Source organism: Marmota monax, unplaced genomic scaffold, assembly GCF_021218885.2.
Source record: "Marmota monax isolate L192 unplaced genomic scaffold, Marmota_monax_Labrador192_F-V1.1 WCK01_AAM20220418_F8-fsc00238, whole genome shotgun sequence".
NCBI classification, from domain to species: Eukaryota; Metazoa; Chordata; class Mammalia; order Rodentia; family Sciuridae; genus Marmota; species Marmota monax.
The window spans coordinates 822,120-842,443 of NW_026693175.1; the positions used below are offsets into that span (position 1 = coordinate 822,120).

Sequence of the window (20,324 nt, forward strand, 5' to 3'; positions counted from 1 at the left end):
TTACAGGTGTGGCCACCATCCCTGCCAAGCTTCGTGGTTTTCAACACTTACTGTGCTCCTGTTGAGCTGGGTCTGCACCACTGTCCAATCACCAGGCTGAGAGGACTCCTCAGATTCAACTGGCTGTTCTAATATGACGTGGGGTATAAGGCATTAGCATTCTGGAGCTGTGACACTGGAGGCACTTTTAGGCTTAATATGACAATCCCAATGCTCCTAAACTAGAATAAGTCCAAGCTAGAGCTCCCTACTACAAAGGGTCTCCTTCTGAGTACCTGGTGGGGCAAATCAGATGTTTCCAAAACTCTCTTCTACTGCTAATGCTGAGTAGGCCTAGCTGTTGTGCTCTTAAAACAGGCAAAACAAGAGGAGATGCTAGAGTGACTTCAGGGCAGGAACTAATCTCCTCTGCCCACATAACACAAATGATTTCACAACTCTTGACAAAACAGTGCTGTAAACATAGTTTATTGGTTTAACAAAATACTGCTTTTGAAAAGTGTCTCCCATCTGGGACTTTCAAATAGTCTGTACACTGTTTTATTTACCCACAACAGCAGATACACTGGGAGCCAGAAAACACAACCAAAGCCTTTTCACACCTGGCACCTCAAAGCAGCCAGTGCAACCTGCCAGGCGGAGGAGCCCTTCACTCAGCAGGTCCTCACTTCTACCTCACTCCAACTCCTGGGGAAACTTGGGGTGGGTACCTATGGCTTCTTGGTCATGTGATTCCTGGAGGACAGGACAGGAATTTAGAGGAGTTAAAGTATGTCAAATACTGGTCAGCATCCCATGGTGATTTTCCCAAAGGCTGAGACAAGAGGGGACTCCATTCTCATTCCTCATTTAAATTGTGAACCATCAGGGAACCCAGCACCCTGAGTTCATGGATCTTGCCAAATTCACAGCAGGTTGGGCACTCACCACCCAAGGGCTTCCTCCTATCCTGTGGACTCATCTCCGATTGGCAGTCTCCTGTCCAGAGAGGCTCTTCCTGTGAGTGTTAGCCTACTGGCTGGTGGGGCTTGGGGTTCCCACCTCACACAGCTTTCCTTTCCTTTCCCTGTGCTGCACTCCAAGGCCTCCTGCTTGCCAGTGGGCTGCAACTCCGGCTTCACAGCTCACTGAAGCACAGTTCCAAGACCTTGCATGATGGCTACCTCCTCTTGGTAATCACCCTTTGTGGCCCAGGAAACAAAAGCTTTAAAATTCGGGCTTAACCTCAGTTAAGAACAGAGGGAGGAACACTCCATACCCAATGGACATGCCTATCAGACTTTTCTTTAAGACAGCTGAGAACATATCTACTCAAGTGAGTGTTGCTTCACTCAGGCTAAGATTGCTGCCTCAGCACTGACCGGCAGAAGGTACTCCTCTTGTGGACAGCTCTAGAACCTGTGAGAAATGCTGTGGACATGCTCCTTCAGGCAAAGCATGAGTTTCTGAAACAGGTGCAAGCTGTCTGGAGGCAGGTTTACATAAGGTGGATAGCACCATCCTGGCCCCAGATGGACCATGGTGGCAAGCAGTGGGGCCGAGCTCTGGGGCAGACAGCAGTATCTGCTCCAGCAGGGCAGCTCTGAAGGACCACCTCTCACTGAAGTACAGGCCTCAGCGCTTTATTTAGTCACTGCAAAAGTCATACATGCATTAGAATGCTGTCATGGGTAGAAAATATATGTCCTTGATAAACAAAAGTTCCTAAAGAAAAAAAGGGTAAAAGTAAGGACTTTCTATCCTCCTCTGCCTTAAGGGGCCTTTGTGAGACCCACATGACAAACACACAAAGGGACCCAACAGGCAATCACTAAACACTGCCTTCTTTTACCTCTTCCCTCTTCAAGAGACAGGAATGGTGCCGTGCCCCCCGACTCCTTTTGGGGCCTTCTTTCTCTATGTTCTATCATAAAACCAGGAAACAGGCAATCAAGCTGCGAGAAGACAGATACCGCCTCCCTCCCAGGGAGGCAGACTTCCAGTGAGAGCCCATGTTTCAAGTCACATATCACTTGGAGAGTTGGAAGACTAAAAAGACTGGTCCTTTCCCTGCAGGAAGAAGTGGGTAGAGTCTGGAAGGGCCCCCTTGGCCCAGGTGCTGGATGGTAGCTGACATTCTAGGTCCAAAGGCACTTTATAGCTAGATGCATAAGTAGAGGTCAGAGACTTTCTCCTCTAAAAGCAGAACTGAGTCTGGGACTAAGGTTTAAGGCACTTGGGCTAGCAATGTAGGTCTGGAGCACAGGCCCCTCTAACTTACCACCGTACTCACTTCCCAGTGTTTCTCTGATACTGCAAGTTGTGGCTCATAGTGTTTAATGTTGTAATAGTGCAGTTGAAGTAGCTGCCTCGCCCCATTCTCCAGGGGTCAGTTTTCAGGGGTGCAGGACACAAACCAACAGTGCCCTTAGGTGTTCTTTAAGAGATGGAACAGTCAGACTGATCTTGAGATCCTGTTTGTATACAGAAACCCCTGGGGATGGGTATTTTGGTTTCAGGGACTCAGTGCTCACAGGCTCACTTACAGTCCACATTTGGAGTCACTGATGTTAGTTTGATTTGCTGGGAAACCGAGGTGCTTTGGAGCTTCAGTGCACAGGATGTCTTGTAGACTTTAGACCTTAGCCTCCCCACCTCCTCCCCACCTCCCAAAGTGGTGCTGGGGACTGAACCCAGAGCCGGGTGCATGCTAGGCAGGTACTCTACCACTGAGCTGCACCCCTCAGTCCTCTTGTCTAACCCTGTGTTAGAATGGAGCTCAGTAGCAGTGTGCTTGCCTAGCATGCAAGAGGCCCTGGGTTTGATTCCTGGGACCATTCCAAAAAATAAAAATTCTCTACATACAGCATATTGGCAGAAGGCTTTATAAACCCTGGCTCTCCCTAAGGTCTCTGCTACTAGAGCACAAGGTTCTCTAATCAAAATTCTCAAAAAATTTCAAGATAATAGGCCAGCCAAATGGGCCAACATACTATCACTGGGGCTCTACAAGACTCTTAGTTGTATATTTTTTGGAGGTAGGAAAGGAAAACATGTGGGGCAGATAAGGGGCTAATTTTACTTTTTCTAGTATGGGCTTTCTTCAGGACTTTTTTTTTTTTTTTCTGGCTACTGGGGCTCTAAACTTATGCTGATTTCCACTTTGCACATACATTCAAAACTGTTCTGGACTTTAATACCTTGTTTTGACAATTCCCCTTTAGTCTGAACAGAGAATAGTCTATTCACAACTGGGGATGGGATCAAAAGCTGGAATTGCTTAACTCTAACTAAAGCAGGATTCACTGAGATCCCCAGATTTTACAACAGCATCTTTTTCCTAGGTGGCCTATCTAAACAGCACAAAGCAGTGGAGCATGGGAAGAAGTCATGCAAGGGGAAGAGAACAAGCTTCCAAGCAGGCCTCTCCCATCTTACTGGTGCCAGAAATATTCGGAGAACTTGTTAGAAAGGTAGATGCCCAGAACTCCCCACCAGCAAAGCCCTTAGTTGTGGAGATGCATAGTCATGTCAAGAGATGGGGTGAAAGGAACTGATGGGTTCTACCTGAGGCAAAAAGAACAAAACTTAAGGGGCGGGGAGGGGGGGGGGTCTAGGAAACTATGGTGGAAGCAGAAACATGAAAGAAAACGATAAAGTAACAAACACGGCTCATGGCGTGAGTGGTCAGGCATATGACTTCAGTGAGAGAGCAAGAGTATTGGCAAAAGGCTTTATAAACCCTGGCTCTCCCTAAGTTCTTAGCTTCAAGAGCACCAGGTTCTCTAATCAAAATTCTCAAAAAATTCCAAGACAATAGGCCAGCCAAATGGTCAACATACAAGAAAGAATTGCTGCAAGGGAGGTGGGCTAGGTGTAGCCCTGCAACACCCCTGTGGAGGCAGCAGCTTATAAGGGTCTCAAGATCAGACAGACAAGTCCTAGCACCGCAATGTACGGTGGGCTCCCTAGTTAGAATTCATCCAAGTGCAGGATTCTGGCCTGGAGAGAATGCCTTCCACCTGGTCAGTGTCGGCTCTGGCGTTTGGCAATCTCCTCCTGGATACGCAACTTGAGGGCCTCTCGCATGGGCAGATCCAGAGGTGTGTGTGCTGACACTTCCTCACTCACCCTTCCTGGGTCATCGTCCTACGTGGAGGAAGAGTCAGGAAGCTCAGGGCCTCGTCTCTTGCAGAAAGGCAACCTTCCCTGTCCCCAGACAACACTCTCACAGAACTCCATTTGGCTCAAGGCTTCTTGTCAGTACCTGTCATTTCTCAGGTGTCCCCTGCAATAGTGATTCTCAACTGGGGGTCACAATGATGATTCTCCCACTGAGAATCACCGAGACAGAACTGAGATGTGCTCTTGAGCATCGCCTGGCAGTTCTGTGCTCTCACGTGGGGCAATCTTCACACTGGCCCTGAGGCAAACAGTGGCGCTGGGTCTGGAAGTGATTTCTACCACAGCCCAGGACCTTCAGGTGGCAGCTGTTTCCATGAGGCGTACCTGATACACGATAACTGATGTGACCTCTCCATTGTCCGACTCGTATTCTAAGCAGAAGAGCTGATGGCCAGAAGGCTCCAGCTCGGAGCCACCACTACTGCTGCTTTCACCGGACTCCTCACAGTCTGGGTTGCCTGGGTGGGTAGAACCATCTGTAGGGATGAACCAGAATGAGAGGGAAGAAGGGATGCTGCTGAAGGGCCTGCCCACAGAGATGATGCAGGAGAACACAGGGAAGAGAGCCCTGCTCTTCTGAGGACCCCTGTGCTCGTGTGCGCTATGCTTCCAGCCAGGAGGTTTCTTACCCTTGGTATCCCTGCTCTGGGCTGGCTTGATCTTTTTACAAGGTAGATGCACAGTGCATATTTGTCCAGCAATAGGACTGGGAGGGAGTGGAAGAATGGATAGAGCTCTGCCTGGGTTCAAGTCCAGGCTTTGCTGTTTAAGAACTCTGAGGTCTTGGGCAAGTTACTCTACTTGTCTACGCCTGTTGCCAACCAACAATAAGGAAACCTGAACAGTTCTAATTCGCATTCAACGAACGGATCTACACATGACCTAAAAGCATTTTAAACAACACTTAACAAGCTCAGTGCCACAGGTCAATTACGTGACTTGCACGTCACAAGGAAGCTGGGCAAAGGGCCATTTCTCTGGACTCCTCCGTAATTATGTTCTGGTTACTTATATTTGTGCCAGGCGTCTCTGCCGGGCAGCGGTGACACTCGCACACGACTCGGAGGGACGGGCGGTTGGCAGTCTCCTCGCCGGCTCGCAGGCCCCTCCGACCGCCGAGGCTGCAGCCGGGCCGCGGTTCTCTGGGAGGCTGTGCGGCGGGCGGCTCGGGCCTTGGCTCACCTCGGCGCCGCGGCAGGTACACCTGCAGGTCGGGCTTGCGCGGCCGCGTGGGCGCGGGCGTGTGCCGCCTCCTCGCCTTCTCCTTGGCCTGCTTCACCTTCTTGTCATAGTCGTCCCTGCGGGGAGCCGGGCGGGAGTCAGGGCCGGCGGGCCGGGCCGGGCCGGGTCAGGGGTGGTGGTGGGGCGGGGCGGTACCGAGCGATCTGGTTCCGTCGTATGTGGTGCACGAAGCCGTGGCTCATGTCCAGCCGCCCGCCGGGCCGGCAGCAGAGCCTCGGCCCGGGGCCCGGCGCCGCCTCCATTCGGAACGGCGCGGTGTGGAGCCACCGCCGGCCGTCAACGGTCCAGCCGCGGCCCCGATCCTCGCCAGGCCCGACTTCCGGCTCGAGGCTCGACTTCCGGCCCTGGGCGTGCGGCGCGGCGCTGGGCCCCCGCGGCTGCCGAGGAGCAGTTTTCCTTGGGACGCTATTAGCAGGAAGCGAGGGTGTCGGCCCACAGCGGACCACAGGGAAGCCCAGGGAACAAAAGGGCTGAGGCGGCGTGGCTCGGTGACAGCGCGCTTGCCTGGCACGGGCCAAGCCCCGAGTTCAGTCCTAGTGCAGAAAAAAAGGGAAAATTCGGAAAAATGCAACCCACGTGGGAGCACCCCACGTGTCACTCTTCCTGTCGCACAAACTGTGACGTTCCTTCACCAGCTTCGAGTCCTGGCAGGACGCCCTAACCCCGCTGTGCACTGGAGTCACCCAGAACCGAGTGCTTGCTTCAGGCCGCGAGGCAGCACTGGGATCGCGCAGGCTTTCGGGCCCGCAGCCTGCACGGCTCACTGGTCTCTCGCGTCAGGCTCTCACTTCAAAGGTCAAAATCAGGAATTCATGTTAGAACAGGAACAAACCGTGGCCCATCTCCGCGATGGAAGCTACTGCTCAAGCAAAGAATCGAGCAGTCTGTACCCCTGCACGACACGGCCAGAGCCCGGATCCCGGAACACCGATGCCGGGCAAAAGAGCCTAGCTAGAGAGCGAGCGTAGTGGGGCCTGGGCATTGCGCTCCAGGGAGCACGGCCACTCTAGGGGACAGCAGGTCAGCAGACCGCGTGGCCTCCCTGGCGTACAAGGACAGTTTCCCTCTTTTCCTTGCGGGGATGGCTTTGCAGGTGCAACCATATGTCAGAATTTAGCAAACTGCAGACGTTAGACCTACAGCATCTTCCCTGTCAACGAACCGCAGTGGACCAGTTCAGACAGGCAGGCGGAACTGCCTGCGCCCAGCGTTGTAAGACCCGCCCAGCGTGTGTGAGACCCGTGAGACTCCCAGCCCCGCAAACCCCCCACACCCATAAAGACGGGCAAAGGAGCTCGAGACAGCCGTGGGGTCTTCAGTGGTTGCATGGTGAACACTCCTGGCAGGGCGTTTGCAGTTTCATGATACCAAGAACCCTCTAAATGAGGAATTGTGCCTCCAGGTACCCGCACGGAGGGGTTAAGGTGGCATGCATATAGCTCCCTTTTCCTGTGAAGGTCTTGTTACAAGGTAGATGCACAGCACACATTTGTCCAGCAATAAGATTGGAAGGGAGTGGACGAGTGGACAGAGTTCTGCCTGGGTTCAAATCCAGGCTTTGCTGTTTAAGAGCTCATCAGCCTCCAAGGCGAGGAGGTTGCGCGAGGCAACCTCCGATGGCGGTTTCGAGGCATAAAGTTCCAAGTACAACTGCCACTATCCAGAAAACGCAGTACCGATAAAACGTCCCTGTCTCTTAACCAAGGAGAGCCAACAGGTCCTGAGGTCAGGCAGCTCCGCGCGCCGCACCTCCGGCGCTTCCTGGCGCGTGAATTGTCTCCGCCGGCGACTCGTAGAGCGCGTCGAGCTCGGCCGCTCCGAGGCTCCTGATTGGCCCCGTGCCGCGCGTTCGGCGTCCAGGCGCCTGCGCGGGTTGCTGGGCTGGCGGTGGCGATGTCCAGCCGGTCTAAGCGGGAGTCGCGGGGCTCGGCCCGCGGGAAGCGCGAGTCCGAGGCGCGTAGCAGCTCGGGTCGCTCAAAACGGGAGCGCGAGCGCGAGCGGGAGCCTGAGGCGGCCGGCTCCCGGGGCAGCCCGGTGCGCGTCAAGCGCGAGGTCGAGCCGGCGAGCGCGCGCGAGGCCCCGGCGCCCACCGTCCCGGCGCCGCGGGTGAAGCGGGAGCGTGAGGCAGACGAGGACTCGGAGCCCGAGCGGGAGGTGCGAGGTGCGCGGGGCCGGGCGGGCGGGCGCCACCCGGGCGGTCTGGGGTTTCCCTGCGGCCCCGCCACTGCTCTGCCGGGGTCGGGTCCAGGCGCTGCCGCGGCGAAGACCGCGCTGGTCCAGCGGCCGCCCCTTAGCAAATGCCCAGGGCTTCCGCAGCCACCGTACCCCTCATAGGGCCCTGCGGTGCCTACTGCGGACGGACGGGTCGGCGCGCGCCTGAGACTGGCTGTGTCCCGCCCGCAAGGTGGACGGCCTGGGAGACTGTTCTCCGTCGGGCCCTGAGGTTCTGCCCGTGTGGGCCACAGGCTGGCGGCCTTGGCTCCGGGCTTAGCGTGTGGGTGCAGTGAACAGCAAGGGGAGACAGGCTCCAACCAGCTCTAGAAGGTGCGAGTTCTGTAGGCTCTGGGCTCTTTGGTCAGGCACCACACCTATGCAGTTTCTCTTCCCGGAGCCTTGTGGGAGTGACTCTAGGACGGACACCCCTGCTATATTCTGGCCACTGCTGTTGCTTGTTAAACAGTCTTTTGTTTTGGACCCAATGCCGAATGTGGTCCTTCAGTATCCATGAAAACTGGTAGGCTAAATTGTTAAAGGTTAAATCTGTGACATGGATCCAGACAAGTGGCACATTTAGGATATCCATACACACTTTAAACTGTACTTGTGCATTGCATTGGCCTTATCTTAGCACTTGTGATATAGTTCACGAGATCTTCCATGTCTCATTGAATTTCTTTATGTAATGTATAAATGAATCTTGTTGGTTAAATACATAGCAAGTACATTCTTCCAGCTTCTGGCTTGTTCCCCTAGTGGACTTTTAAAAAAGATGATTTGCCATATAAGAAATTAGGATTAGATTTTTCCATTTCTTTGTTTCTTAGCACTGGTAGTTGATTCTGAATATAGGGTTGTCATTTTCAAAACCTGCAATGATTTTCCTTTTAGCAAAGAATGGTCGCGTGGATTCTGAGGATCGGAGGAGCCGCCACTGCCCATATCTGGATACCATTAACAGGTCAGTAGGATAGAGAAGCTGAGGATGGCTTAAGAAAAGTGTGTGGGGGGGTCTACATGGAAAATTCTTTGGATTGAACATCAAACAACACTTTACTCCTTTAAAAGCTTTCTGCCAAGAAAATTGTGTTTCTTGCAATATTTGTTAATGTCATTTTGGGGGGGCGTCTACTGAAGAATGAACCTGGGGCATTCTACCACTGAGCTACATCCTTAATCCTTTTTATTTATTTACTTAATTTGAAACAGGGTCTTGCTGAGACACTGTGGGGTTCAGTAAGTTGCTGATGCTGACCTTGAACTTAGCATTCCTAATGCCTGAGCCTCCCAAGTTGCTGGGATTACAAGTGTGAGCCATTATACCCTATTTAATCTTTGTTCTTCAAATATAAAGTGGCAGAAATCATTTTCTTTTTTTAAAAGGTGGGCATATACATAAAGAGCTTTTAGCTTATTCTTAATTTGTTTTTTTGAAATAAGAGGACACATATTATACTTAAAATAGCAATAACAAATATTTATTGAGCATTCTTTGTATATCAGGTATTATTCTCGATGCTGAGAATTCAACAGACTTAATAGTAGCGAACGTAAAGTATTTACTACTAGGCATGGTAGCGTACACCTGAAGTCCCAGCTATTTGGGAGGCTGAGGCAGAGGATGGCAAGTTTGAGATCACCCTGGGCAACAGATCCTGTCTCAAAAATGAAAAGGGCTGAGGGTGTTGTTCAGTGGTAGAGTGCCCCTGGGTTCAACCCCCAGTACCCCCCACTCCCCGCCACACACACAATTGTCAGTAGTTACAACTGCACTGTACAGGATCATTTATAATTCATTAGAGAAATCCCAATGTCACTTGTGGGTTTGGTGGAGGTAGAGTTTTTTTTTTTTTTGTTACTTTCTGTCCAGTATTCACATGCTATTACTTGACACTTGAATACATAATATAGTTGTAGGTATTCTCCTAAAATCTTTCAAGTTTCCCCCTTATTTTTATGGAGAAAAAGAATTTTTTCTCAGGCTGGGGTTGTGGCTTAGAGGTAGAGCGCTCGCCTGGCATGTGCGAGGCCCTGGGTTCGATCCTCAGCACCGCATACAAATAAGTAAGTAAAATAAAGATATTGTGTCCAACTAAAACTAAACAATAAATAGTTAAAAAAAAAAGAATTTTTTTCTCTTGTAAAATGGTGTATTCAGTCTGTTTATGTCCTCTCATCTCCCAGAATGCCGTGGGGACCCTACTATAGCCCTATATCTACCTTTCCCTTCAGAGAAGGTCATGATAATGAAGGGTTCTTAACTGGCTACAAATATAATCATCCCTTGGTATATGGAGGACCGGTACTAAGAACCCCCATGGATACCAAAATCTGTGGATAATCAAGTCCTTTAAATAAAATGAATTGCCATGGTATTTGCATGTGATCTATGCTCATCCTCCTGCACACTTTAAATTATCCTAGGTCACTAATTAATGCTGATATAAGTACTGTATAAATAGGTACCATACTGTATTGGTTATGAAATAATGACAGGAGAAAAATGTCTGTATTTGTTTATTACAGATATAGTTTTTGTTTTTTCCCAGATACTTTTGATGTGTTTGGTTGAACCCACCAGTGTAGAACCCATGGATAAGTGCACACTACTTCTATTAAGGAAAAGGGTCATGGGCATTATGTGTCAGGTGCAGACACCTCCACACTGCCTTGGGCATGGTAGCTGGAAATGGAGAATGATTAATGCGCTCCACAATTTACAGTTGATTCTAAACCATTCTCTGCAGGGTTCTATGGGACACGTGGAATCTGGGGCTCTGTTTGGGTCCCTCTTAGACTTGAAGCCAACACAGCTGTTTGGGGCCCTCCCAGACACTGACCTATTGATTATGTGGTCTTTTTTTGTGTGTTGTTTTGATTCTTTTAGGAGTGTGTTGGACTTTGACTTTGAGAAACTGTGCTCTATCTCCCTTTCACATATCAATGCATATGCCTGTCTGGTGTGTGGCAAGTACTTTCAAGGTGAGTGAATATTTTCAGAGCTATCTGCAGGTCTTCTTTTATTTTATTTTTTTAAGAAAGCAGTTTGTTCTTGAGAGTCATGTCTTGTAATCCCTCTTTGTTCCAGAAAACCAATAAAAAGGTCTGTGGTCAGAACCTGAATACATCTGAGAGGGATAGAGGACTAGTTCTGTGAAAGACAAAGACTTTGGATTTCTGACTTTAATGTTTTCTGTACTTATATCTTTCCTTTTTTTTTTTTTTTTGGTACCGGGGATTGAACTCAGGGGTACTCGACCACTGAGCACATCCCCAGCCCTATTTTGTATTTTATTTAGAGTCAGGGGCTCACTGAGTTGCCTAGCACTATGCTGTTGCTCAGGCTGGCTTTGAACTCACAATCATTCTGCCTCAGCCTCCTGAGCTGCTGCGATTAGTGGTGTGAGCCACCGTGCCGGCTACTTATGTCTTTCTTGTGTGTGTGTGTGTGTGTGGGGGGGGCGTCCTGGGAATAGAACCCAGGGCCTTACACATGCTGGTAGATAAGCGCTCTCCTACTGAGCTATACCCCCAGCACTACTTTTGTTCTAAGGACTTTTTTATTCTGTTTTTTTCTAAAAATTTATTTTACCTCATTCAGACTAAGCAAATACTGTGCACATAGTATGGCAGATGTTTCAAACAAGGTATAAACTTCATTCTTTGCTCCTACAAGGAGCTTATGAGAAGTCTGGTTTTGACAACAATTCGTGAATCCTATAAGACCAAAAAGATTCCTGCTAGACTGTGTGTCAGTGAATTAAAAATAGGGGCAGTAGGAGCTGAAAAAATGCAGAGGTCTGACTGGGGGTGTATGTTGACTTCATGGAGGAAGTGAGGCAGAACTTGAGCTGGAAGGACATGCAGGTTTTTTTTTTTTCTCCCCTTTTGGTACCAGGGATTGAACTCAGGGGCTCTCAACCCCTGAGCCACATCCCCAGCCCTATTTGTGTTTTATTTAGAGACAGGGTCTCACCGAGTTGCTGAGAGCCTCACCATTGCTGAGGCTGGCTTTGAACTCATGATCCTCCTATCTCAGCCTCCCCAGCTGCTGGGATTATAGGTATAGGCCCAGCTGACATTCAGGTTTTGAACGGAGCAGGGGAGGCAGATCCTAGACAGCAGTGGCTGCCTGAGTGAAGTGCACAGGAACGGGACAGTCTGAATATGAACAGTTGGAGGTTAAGGACTGGGTGATGGGGCTATCACAGGGCATGTGTATTTACCTACATAATGTCAGATATCATCATAGATAGTCCTAGTTTCTGATACTTAGGAATCTAGCTCTTGTATGTGTGTGTATATATTTTGTATTGAAATCAGTTTCCCCAGCCTCTTTCTTTATGCCATCCAGAGAGTGAAGTAACTAACATGCTGTTGTTTTTTGCTAATCTTTGTGATGAGAGAGGCTCATGTGGAGATTCGTTTATGGATGGTGTAATACTTTGTGCTGCTTTTAACATGTTCCAATACAAAATAAGGGAAGGAGGAGCAGATCTTGTCTGTGTCTTCCTTGGGCCTGCCCCTCTTATAGTCTCTTGTCCTTCCCTATAGGCCGAGGTTTGAAGTCTCATGCCTACATCCACAGCGTCCAGTTTAGCCACCATGTCTTTCTCAACCTCCACACCCTCAAGTTTTACTGCCTTCCAGACAACTATGAGATCATCGACTCCTCCCTGGAGGATATCACGGTGTGTGTCTGTGTCTAGGGAGGCTGGCTTGGGGCAGTTTTGTATGTGTGTGGTTCTAGGAGTTCACATATGCTAAGCAAGTGTTCTACCATTAAGCTGCATCCCCAGCCCGTTTTTAAATTTTGAGACATAGTCTTACTAAATGGCTGGGGCTGACCTTGAACTTGGCATTTCTCCTGCGTCAAGTCTTCTGAGTTACTGGGATTACAGTCTGTTCAATTATACCCAGTTGAGGCAGATTCTTCTGTGAGCCAACTCAGGGTTCCCTGACAACTACCTCACCTGTAATCAGGGAGAATCTGGATAGATGGAGAAACTGGGATAAATTTGAGGTTCCAAAGGGAGTTCACGATGACCTCCATCCAGTCTGTAACTGGGAGTATTCTGCTCCCACCGTCCACTCCCAGGGAGTCCTAGAGTCCCCAGTCCTGCCTAAGGGGAGGAGGTGCTGCACTCCTAAGCTAGGCACACATGCCATACTGGGTAAGGCTCAGGCTCCTGCTGTCTCTAGAGATCGAGTGTCGTACAGTGTGACAGCCATTTATCTTGGAGATGGTCAGACATGAGGTTGAAGAGAAATGTGGGATTTATTGATTTGGGATACGGAGAACCCCTTGTTGACCAGCAGTGTGGAGAGGAGCTGTGCTGAATTACTTCGTCTTCATCCTTGTTGCTTGTGGGGTCTTTTTGGGTGTGTGGGAGGTGCTTATGACCAAAGCATTTTTGGTTTTTGGTAGAAATTACTGTTCTGGATGTATCTTCTGAACTCTGTTTATATCTCAAAAACAGTGTAGGATTTTCTTTTTCTTCACAGTATGTGTTGAAGCCCACTTTTACAAAGCAACAAATTGCAAACTTGGACAAGCAAGCCAAATTGTCCCGGGCATATGACGGTACCACTTATCTGCCGGGTATTGTGGGACTGAATAACATAAAGGCCAACGACTATGCCAATGCCGTCCTTCAGGTAGGATCCAGATAGGAAGGCCGAGGGGAGGGGGTGAAAGACATTGCTGCGTTCTTGCTGAGTGTGGTCAAAGGGCCCAGACGTTGGGTTTGGCTAGGAGCTTCCCTTGAGTATTTGTTCTACAGTAAGCCAAATTTTCCTTTTTCTGCTCATGGGGCTGCTGCCAGATGCTTAGGCATTTTCCAGCTTTTTCATGGCCTCTGGAGTTGCTGGGGAAGGAGGGATAGAATCCATGTTGCCGGGAAATACCAAATAAGAATTTTTCTTTCCCCAGTGCTGAGTATTGAATCCAGGGAAACTCTATCACTGAACTATATCCACAGCCCTTTTTATTTTTTATTTTGAGACAAGGTCTCACTAAGTTGCCTGGGCTGGGCTTGAACTTGTGATTCTCCTGCCAGCATCCCAAGTTGCTGGTATTACAGGTGTGGCCTCTGCATCAGGCACATTTCTTTTTTATGGTGTAGATGTTCATTATGTTTTTATAGAAAATTTAGAAAATGTTGGTAAGCAGAATCTCACTTCACCAAGAAAAAATTGATTTAAAAAATTATAGACATAAACAGGATTATTGAAGGGAAGGTATATGAATTATAAAGTAAAAGCCTTATTCCTTTCTCTCCTTAGTATTCTGTGCTGGAGTACTTAACAGTATATAGTTCTAGAATTGTTGTGACTAAGGAGGCTGAGGTGGAGGGTCACAAATTTGAGGCTAGCCTTAGCAACTTAAGGGGCCCTTTAGCAACTTAGACCCTGCCTCAAAATAAAAAGGACTGGAGATGTAATTCAGTGGTAAAGTACCCATGGGTTCAATTCCCAGTCCCCAAAACAAACATGGCTGGGGTTGTGGCTCAGTGGTAGAGCACTTGCCTGGCACATGTGAGGTATTGGGTTTACTTCTCAGAACCACATAAAAAAATAAAGCTATTATGTCCATCTACAACTAAAAAATATTTTAGAAACAAAGAAATAGAACTTTTTCTAAATGTGTATAGCATAATATTCTGTCATATGGTAACATGATTATTTTGCCGTAAAATCTGACGTAGTCCACATTGTCTCTTGTGACCAGTGGGCAATCTCTTCTCTTTTTTTAGTTGTAGATGGACACAATATCTTTATTTATTTATTTTTGGGGTGCTGAGGGTCGAACCCCCTGCCTCACATGTGCTAGGCAAGCGTCTACTGCTGAGCTACAACCCAGCCCTGCAGTACCTTCTGACGTGTTATTTTGCACACACACATTTCCCCTCCTGGTTTGTTTGTTTCTTGGCGGTGGGGCTGGGGGGTGAGTGCTGAGGAATTGAACCCAGGGCCTTGCTGCCCCTAGTCTTTTTACTTTTTGTGACACGTTTTATTATATTTATTTTCTATATTTTAAAATGTACATAACTGTTTATGAAGCAACATAGTATGTACATGTCTCACTTTTTTTTAGTGGTTCAACTCAGGGCCTCTTGCTTGCTAGGCAGGGGCTGCACTGCTGACCTACATCCCTGGCCCCTAGGCAGCATCCTTAATGATTACATGCTATTCTTTTTTATTGAGTTGGAATTGATTCACCCATTCTTATACTAGTGAACATAGGATCTAGATTCCAGATATAAGTGTTTTGAACAATCTCTAAACCCACCAGCAACCCCAAAGAGCCTTCTTTCATCTTGTGTTGTCACTGTTAGCATTGAGAAAATTTTTTTCTATTTTATAGGTATCTTTATTTTATATATATATATGTATATAAAAAATATATATATTTTTAGTTGTAAATGGACATAGTACCTTTTATTTGTTTATTTTTATGTGGTGCCAGGGATTGACCCAGTGCCTCACGCATGCTAGGCAACTGCTCTACCACTGAGCCACAACCCCAGTCCTAGGTATCTTTATTTTTAACTTAGGTGTTTTGGATTACTTCCGACCTTAATTATTTGTGTGTATGTGTGTAATTTATTTAAATGAATAGGTCGTAAGTACTCTTTTCCCTATTGTTTCGGCTTATTGAGCTTTATGATATATATAAGAAAACCATCATTTGGTTTTATTGTACAGGTTGCTATATTGCAAGTATTTTCTTGCAGTTTTTAACTTGGCCTTTAAATTTTTTTTTTTTGTCTTTATAAAAGATTACTAATTCGGGGCTGGTGCTGTGGCTCAGTGGCAGAGCACTCGCCTAACATGTGTGGGGATCTAGGTTTGATCCTCAACACTACATAAAAATAAATAAATAAAGGAATTGTGTCCAACTATAACTAAAACAATATATTTTTTAAAAGATTAGTTTTTACATAAATTAAGTACCTAATTTTACATAAAAAAACAGACATCTTGGGGGGAAAATCGAGTGTGATGTTTTCAATTAGAAAAGCCTGAATTTTAGAAGACAAATTGTGTAACGCAACAAAGGCTTCCAGAGAGGGAGATGGATTCCTGCTGTGGGTGCAGCAGGAAGAGGCTGAACAGCCACTTCCAAGCCAGGGGCAGAAGGGACTCCTTCCTCCCCAGGTGTGTGGACTGCCAGTGCCTGACAGAGCTTGTGCTCTGACCCGTCCATGCCCTACATCCTGGGGCTGCTTGTATGGGAACAGGAGGAGACCTAGGAAGGGTTTTATATTTGGTTCTTTTCAGTTACTCATGACGTGGAGTGTATTCTTACCCATCACATGTACATGGAGTGTAATTTCTCATTCTGGTGGTTGTACATGATGTGGAGTTTCATTGGTTGTGTATTCATATGTGAACATAGGAAAATGATATCTGAAAAATTCTACTGTTTCTCCTATTAGGATTCCCACCCTTCCCTTCATTCCCCTTTGTCTAATCCATTGAACTTCTGTTCCCCACCTCGCTAGTATGTGTTAGTATCCACATATCAGAGAGAACATTCAGCCATTGGTTTTTGGGGATTGGATTCTTTTACTTAGTATGGTAGTCTCCAGTTCCATCCATTTACTAGCTAATGCCATAACTTCATTCTTCTTTATGACTGAGTGATATTCCATTGTGTATATATGCCACAATTTGTTTATTCATTCATCTATTAAAGGGCACCTATGTTGGTTTCATAGTTCAGCTTTTGTGAATTGAGCTGCTATAAATATGGATATGACACATTACATTACCGTATGCTAATTTAAGTCCTTTGGGTATATGTTGAGGAGTGGGATAACTAGGTCAAATACCATTCCAGGTATTCTGAGAAATCTCCACATTGCTTTCCAGAGTGATTGCACTGGTTTGCAGTCCCACCAGCAATGTGTGAGTGTACTTTTCCCCCACATCCTGGCCAACATTTATTGTTACTTGAATTCTTGATAACTGCCATTCTGACTGGAGTGAGATGAAATCTCAGTGTAATTTTGATTTTTGCAATTCTCTAATTGCTAGAGATGTTGAGCATTTTATATATATTTACATACACACACACACATATACACACGTGTATTTTTTTTAATTTGTTGAGAGATCATATTTCTTCTGTGAAGTGCCTGTTCAATTCCTTGCTCATTTATTGATTGGGTTATTATTTGTTTTTTTGGTGTTAAGTTTTTTGAGTTCTTTACATATCCTGTGGAATAATGCTCTGAGGTGCAGACGGCTGTGATTTTCTCCCATTCTCTAGGCTCTCTTTCACGTTGTTTGCTGTGAAGAAGCTTTTTAGTTTCATGCCATTCCATTCTTTTTTTCTTTTTGGGCAGGGGGCGGTAATTTGGGATTGAACTCAGGGACACTCAACCACTGAGCCACATCCCCAGCCCTATTTTGTATTTTATTTAGAGACAGGGTCTCACTGAGTTGTTTAGTACCTCACTTTTGCTAAGGCTGGCTTTGAACTCATGATCCTCCTGCCTCAGCCTCCTGAGCTGCTGGGATTAAAGGCGTGCATCATCATGCCTGGCCCATTTATTGATTCTTGATTTTACTTCATGTGCGTTAGGAGTCTTGTTGAGGAATTCAGTTCCTGAGCCAACATGATGGAGAGTTGGGCCTACATTTTCTTCTATTAGGCACAGGGTCTCTAGTCTAATGCCTAGGTCCTTAATCCACTTGAGTTGAGTTTTGTGCATGGTGAGAGATAGGGGTTTAATTTCATTTCTACATATGGATTTCCAGTTTTCCCAGCACCATTTGTTGAAGAGGCTATCTTTTCTCTAATGTATGTTTAGGGTGCCTTTGTCTAGTATGAGATAACTGTATTTATCTGGGTTTGTCTCTGGTCCTGTATTCTGTACCATTGGTCTACGTGTCTGTTTTAGACCTAGTACAGTTTAAAATCCAAAACATTTTCATGAAAGGTTGGTGATAAGCATAAATTTAAATAATTGGTGCAATATTTAAAAATATTGGAAAATCATGGCTGTTTAAATTCTTTAAAGGAAGTGTTATCTTGGTAAAAGAAAGGGATGGAGTTATTATCTTAGAGGGAACAGATACACTTAGCTCAGAGTGCTACAATTCATTGCCAGGTGACTGTCCATAGAAAGCCAAGGACCCAGAAAAGAGGGGACAGGTATTCATTCCTTGTTCAGCACTCTGATAAAGAATGTTTCAGGAAGTCTTTCTAAAATATCATTCAGAACTGTGAGTTAGATCCCAATTGCGGCTGTCTGTTCCCCTTGCCAGCCTCCCCTCCCCGTATGGTTCTCCTCTCAGAAGTAAAATTAGGACAGGACTACGTTCTGACAAGAAGGGTGGAGACCAGTCCCAGGCACTCCAGTGTGGGTCCTGTTGCCAGCCCCGCTGGAGACCTGTACTCAGCTAGAGGAGATGTGATCTGCACGATTGTTCTTGGGAAAGTCTGGAGTTCAAGAACTTTATGGGGCCATCTTGAGATCAGATAAGCTCAACATCCAAAAGTATCCCTGGATTTGTTTTCTTCTGATATCTTTTGTCCTTGGGATCAGGGCCTCTTTTGCTGGCACCTAATAATTCACAGTGAGGAGTTTGATCATATAATCCTTTGCACTGAAGGGTGGCGTTTTTTTTTTTTTTATTATTTTTTGGTAAAACATTTAAAAATTTAATTTTTTTTAAATTTTTGATTGAATCCTGGGGCACTTAGTCACTGAGCAACATCCCTAGATCTTTTTAAAATTTCATTTAGAGACAGGGCCTTGCTAAGTGGCTTAGGGCCTTGCTAAGTTACTGAGGCTGGCCTTGAACTTGAAATACTCTTGTCTTAGCCTCCTGAGCAGCTGGGATTACAGGCGTATGCCACCGCTTCCAGCACTGAAGGGATTTGATCTGCCACTGTCTTCGTATGAGATCCTGAAAGCATTTATAATTGATCAATGCCCACCATTCTTGAAAGCTTTCAGATAACTCGTTCTGTCAACCACCTCCATGGCAGAACATCATAGTAGAAGATGCCAGCTCACGGCAGCTGGGGAGCAGTGCGCTAAACTTTTTAAATGTATTTTTACCATAAAGAATTATGTAGCTGGGCGCAGTGACCCACGCCTGTCATCCCAGCGGCTGAGGAGGCTGAGGCAGGAGGATCAAGTTCAAAGCCAGCCTCAGCAAAAGCGAGGCACTAGGCAACTCATTAAGACCTTGTCTCTAAATAAAATACAAAATAGGGCTGAGGACGTGGCTCAGTAGTTGAGTGCCCCTGAGTTTAATCCCTGGTCCCCACCGCCTCCACAAAAAAATAATTGTGTAAAAGCTAAGTGGGGGAAAGGAAGGAGGGATGAAAATGGGAAAGACAGTAGAAACTCCACATCGTGTACAACCACAAGAATGGCAAGTTATGCTCCATGTGTGTATGATAGGTCAAAATACAGTCTACTGTCATGGATAACTAAAAAGAACAAATTTTTAAAAATGGAAAAAACAAAGAATTGTGTAAAAGAATGTAAAGGCCTGTCTATTCTATTTGGTGATGGTTCCTGGTGTGGTACCTAGTTCCTGGAAAGGTCATTTTCTTAGGTGGAGAGAGATGTTTCAGACTCCTCCTCCTATAAACTCTCATGACTTTGAAAACTATCATGGGTAGGATGGTTAGTCCTGGCTTTCTGAATCTTAATTCTCATGGGTGAGTCTCTTTATTTATTAAAATATTAGGTGAACAAACCCTCTTTTGGTGATGTCCCCACTGAAGTAGAGTTGAGGGGACCTGACTCTAGTCTCTCTCTGAGGCTGCCTGTCACTAGATGTATTGAGCCCTGAGAGCACCTCTCTCTATAAGGTGGATAACTGAGAATTAGGGTTAACTTTATCTATACTTCCCTCTTTTTGAGAGTAGTTCTCCTCTTTAGTAATTACTGCCTGAGCATCAAGCCCGTGTTCCTTTAGCTGAGCTTGTGCTATATGTAGCTGGGCACGGTGACCCATGCCTGTTATCCCAGCGTCTGAGGAGGCCTGATCCCCTTAAGGTTATGGTGATCTCCAGGTCCCAAGACCTCCCTGCCTGGACCTATCGTAGTTAGCAGAAAACCTCTGTCCTCTTTCCTAAGTGGGTTGCCAAGGGAAAGTGTTCTGGGACTCATGAACCCATTGGGAATGATCCAGGGTATACTCTGCTTGTATTCAAGGTCTGTTCTGTGGTCTCCCTCCCAGTTCTGAGCTTAGATCAGCAACCATGCCTTTCTTCCTGAAGCTTGCATGACTAGTTTTTCTCTTTTTGCCTGATGAAGTCAGATTTGTTTTTTTGAGTGTCTGTTTTTTTAAATTTTTAAATTTCAATTCATCGTACACAAATGGAATGTAACATTTCAATTCTCTGCTTGTACATGGTATAGAAACGTACCATTCATGCAATCATACATAATGATGTCCATCTCATTCCACCATCTTTCCTACCCCTGTCAGATTTGTTTTTGTTCTAAATGTCTGGCCATTTTTCACCATAACAAGTACATTCAGTTTTATGTGCAATTGCATGGTTTTATTAGAGAAACATCAAATTTTGTGATTTTCATATTTTTTTCCTTCAGGTTTTTTGTTTGTTTGTTTGTTAGAGCTTTATAGTTATACATTGTAGTTAGTTCATTCTGCCAAACTCATACATGCATGGTCACATTATTTTAGTATGGTGTCGAGAAGTG

The 20,324-nt window shown here is 46.5% G+C and overlaps 2 protein-coding genes across 3 annotated transcripts in view; one reads left to right on the forward strand and one right to left on the reverse strand.

Annotated features, from left to right (window-relative positions):
• Positions 1 to 452: 452 nt before the first annotated feature.
• On the reverse strand, positions 453 to 7,130 carry CUNH2orf68 (chromosome unknown C2orf68 homolog). Its single transcript, XM_046455971.2, has 4 exons — positions 5,542 to 7,130; positions 5,347 to 5,462; positions 4,489 to 4,640; positions 453 to 4,128 (listed from the first exon to the last, which is right to left on the reverse strand). Exons 1-4 carry the CDS (start codon positions 5,646 to 5,648, stop codon positions 4,006 to 4,008), a joined length of 498 nt encoding a protein of 165 aa, XP_046311927.1. The 5' UTR covers positions 5,649 to 7,130; the 3' UTR covers positions 453 to 4,005.
• A 154-nt stretch (positions 7,131 to 7,284) lies between these two features.
• The window catches only part of Usp39 (ubiquitin specific peptidase 39), a 34,965-nt gene continuing 21,925 nt past the window's right edge, over positions 7,285 to 20,324 (forward strand). For both annotated transcript variants that reach the window (XM_046455960.1, XM_046455961.2), the window contains exons 1-5: positions 7,285 to 7,567; positions 8,515 to 8,584; positions 10,511 to 10,605; positions 12,178 to 12,314; positions 13,129 to 13,281. In XM_046455960.1, the coding sequence (XP_046311916.1) occupies positions 7,300 to 7,567; positions 8,515 to 8,584; positions 10,511 to 10,605; positions 12,178 to 12,314; positions 13,129 to 13,281 (723 nt within the window). In that variant the 5' untranslated portion in view covers positions 7,285 to 7,299. The remainder of the gene's footprint in view (positions 7,568 to 8,514; positions 8,585 to 10,510; positions 10,606 to 12,177; positions 12,315 to 13,128; positions 13,282 to 20,324) is intronic.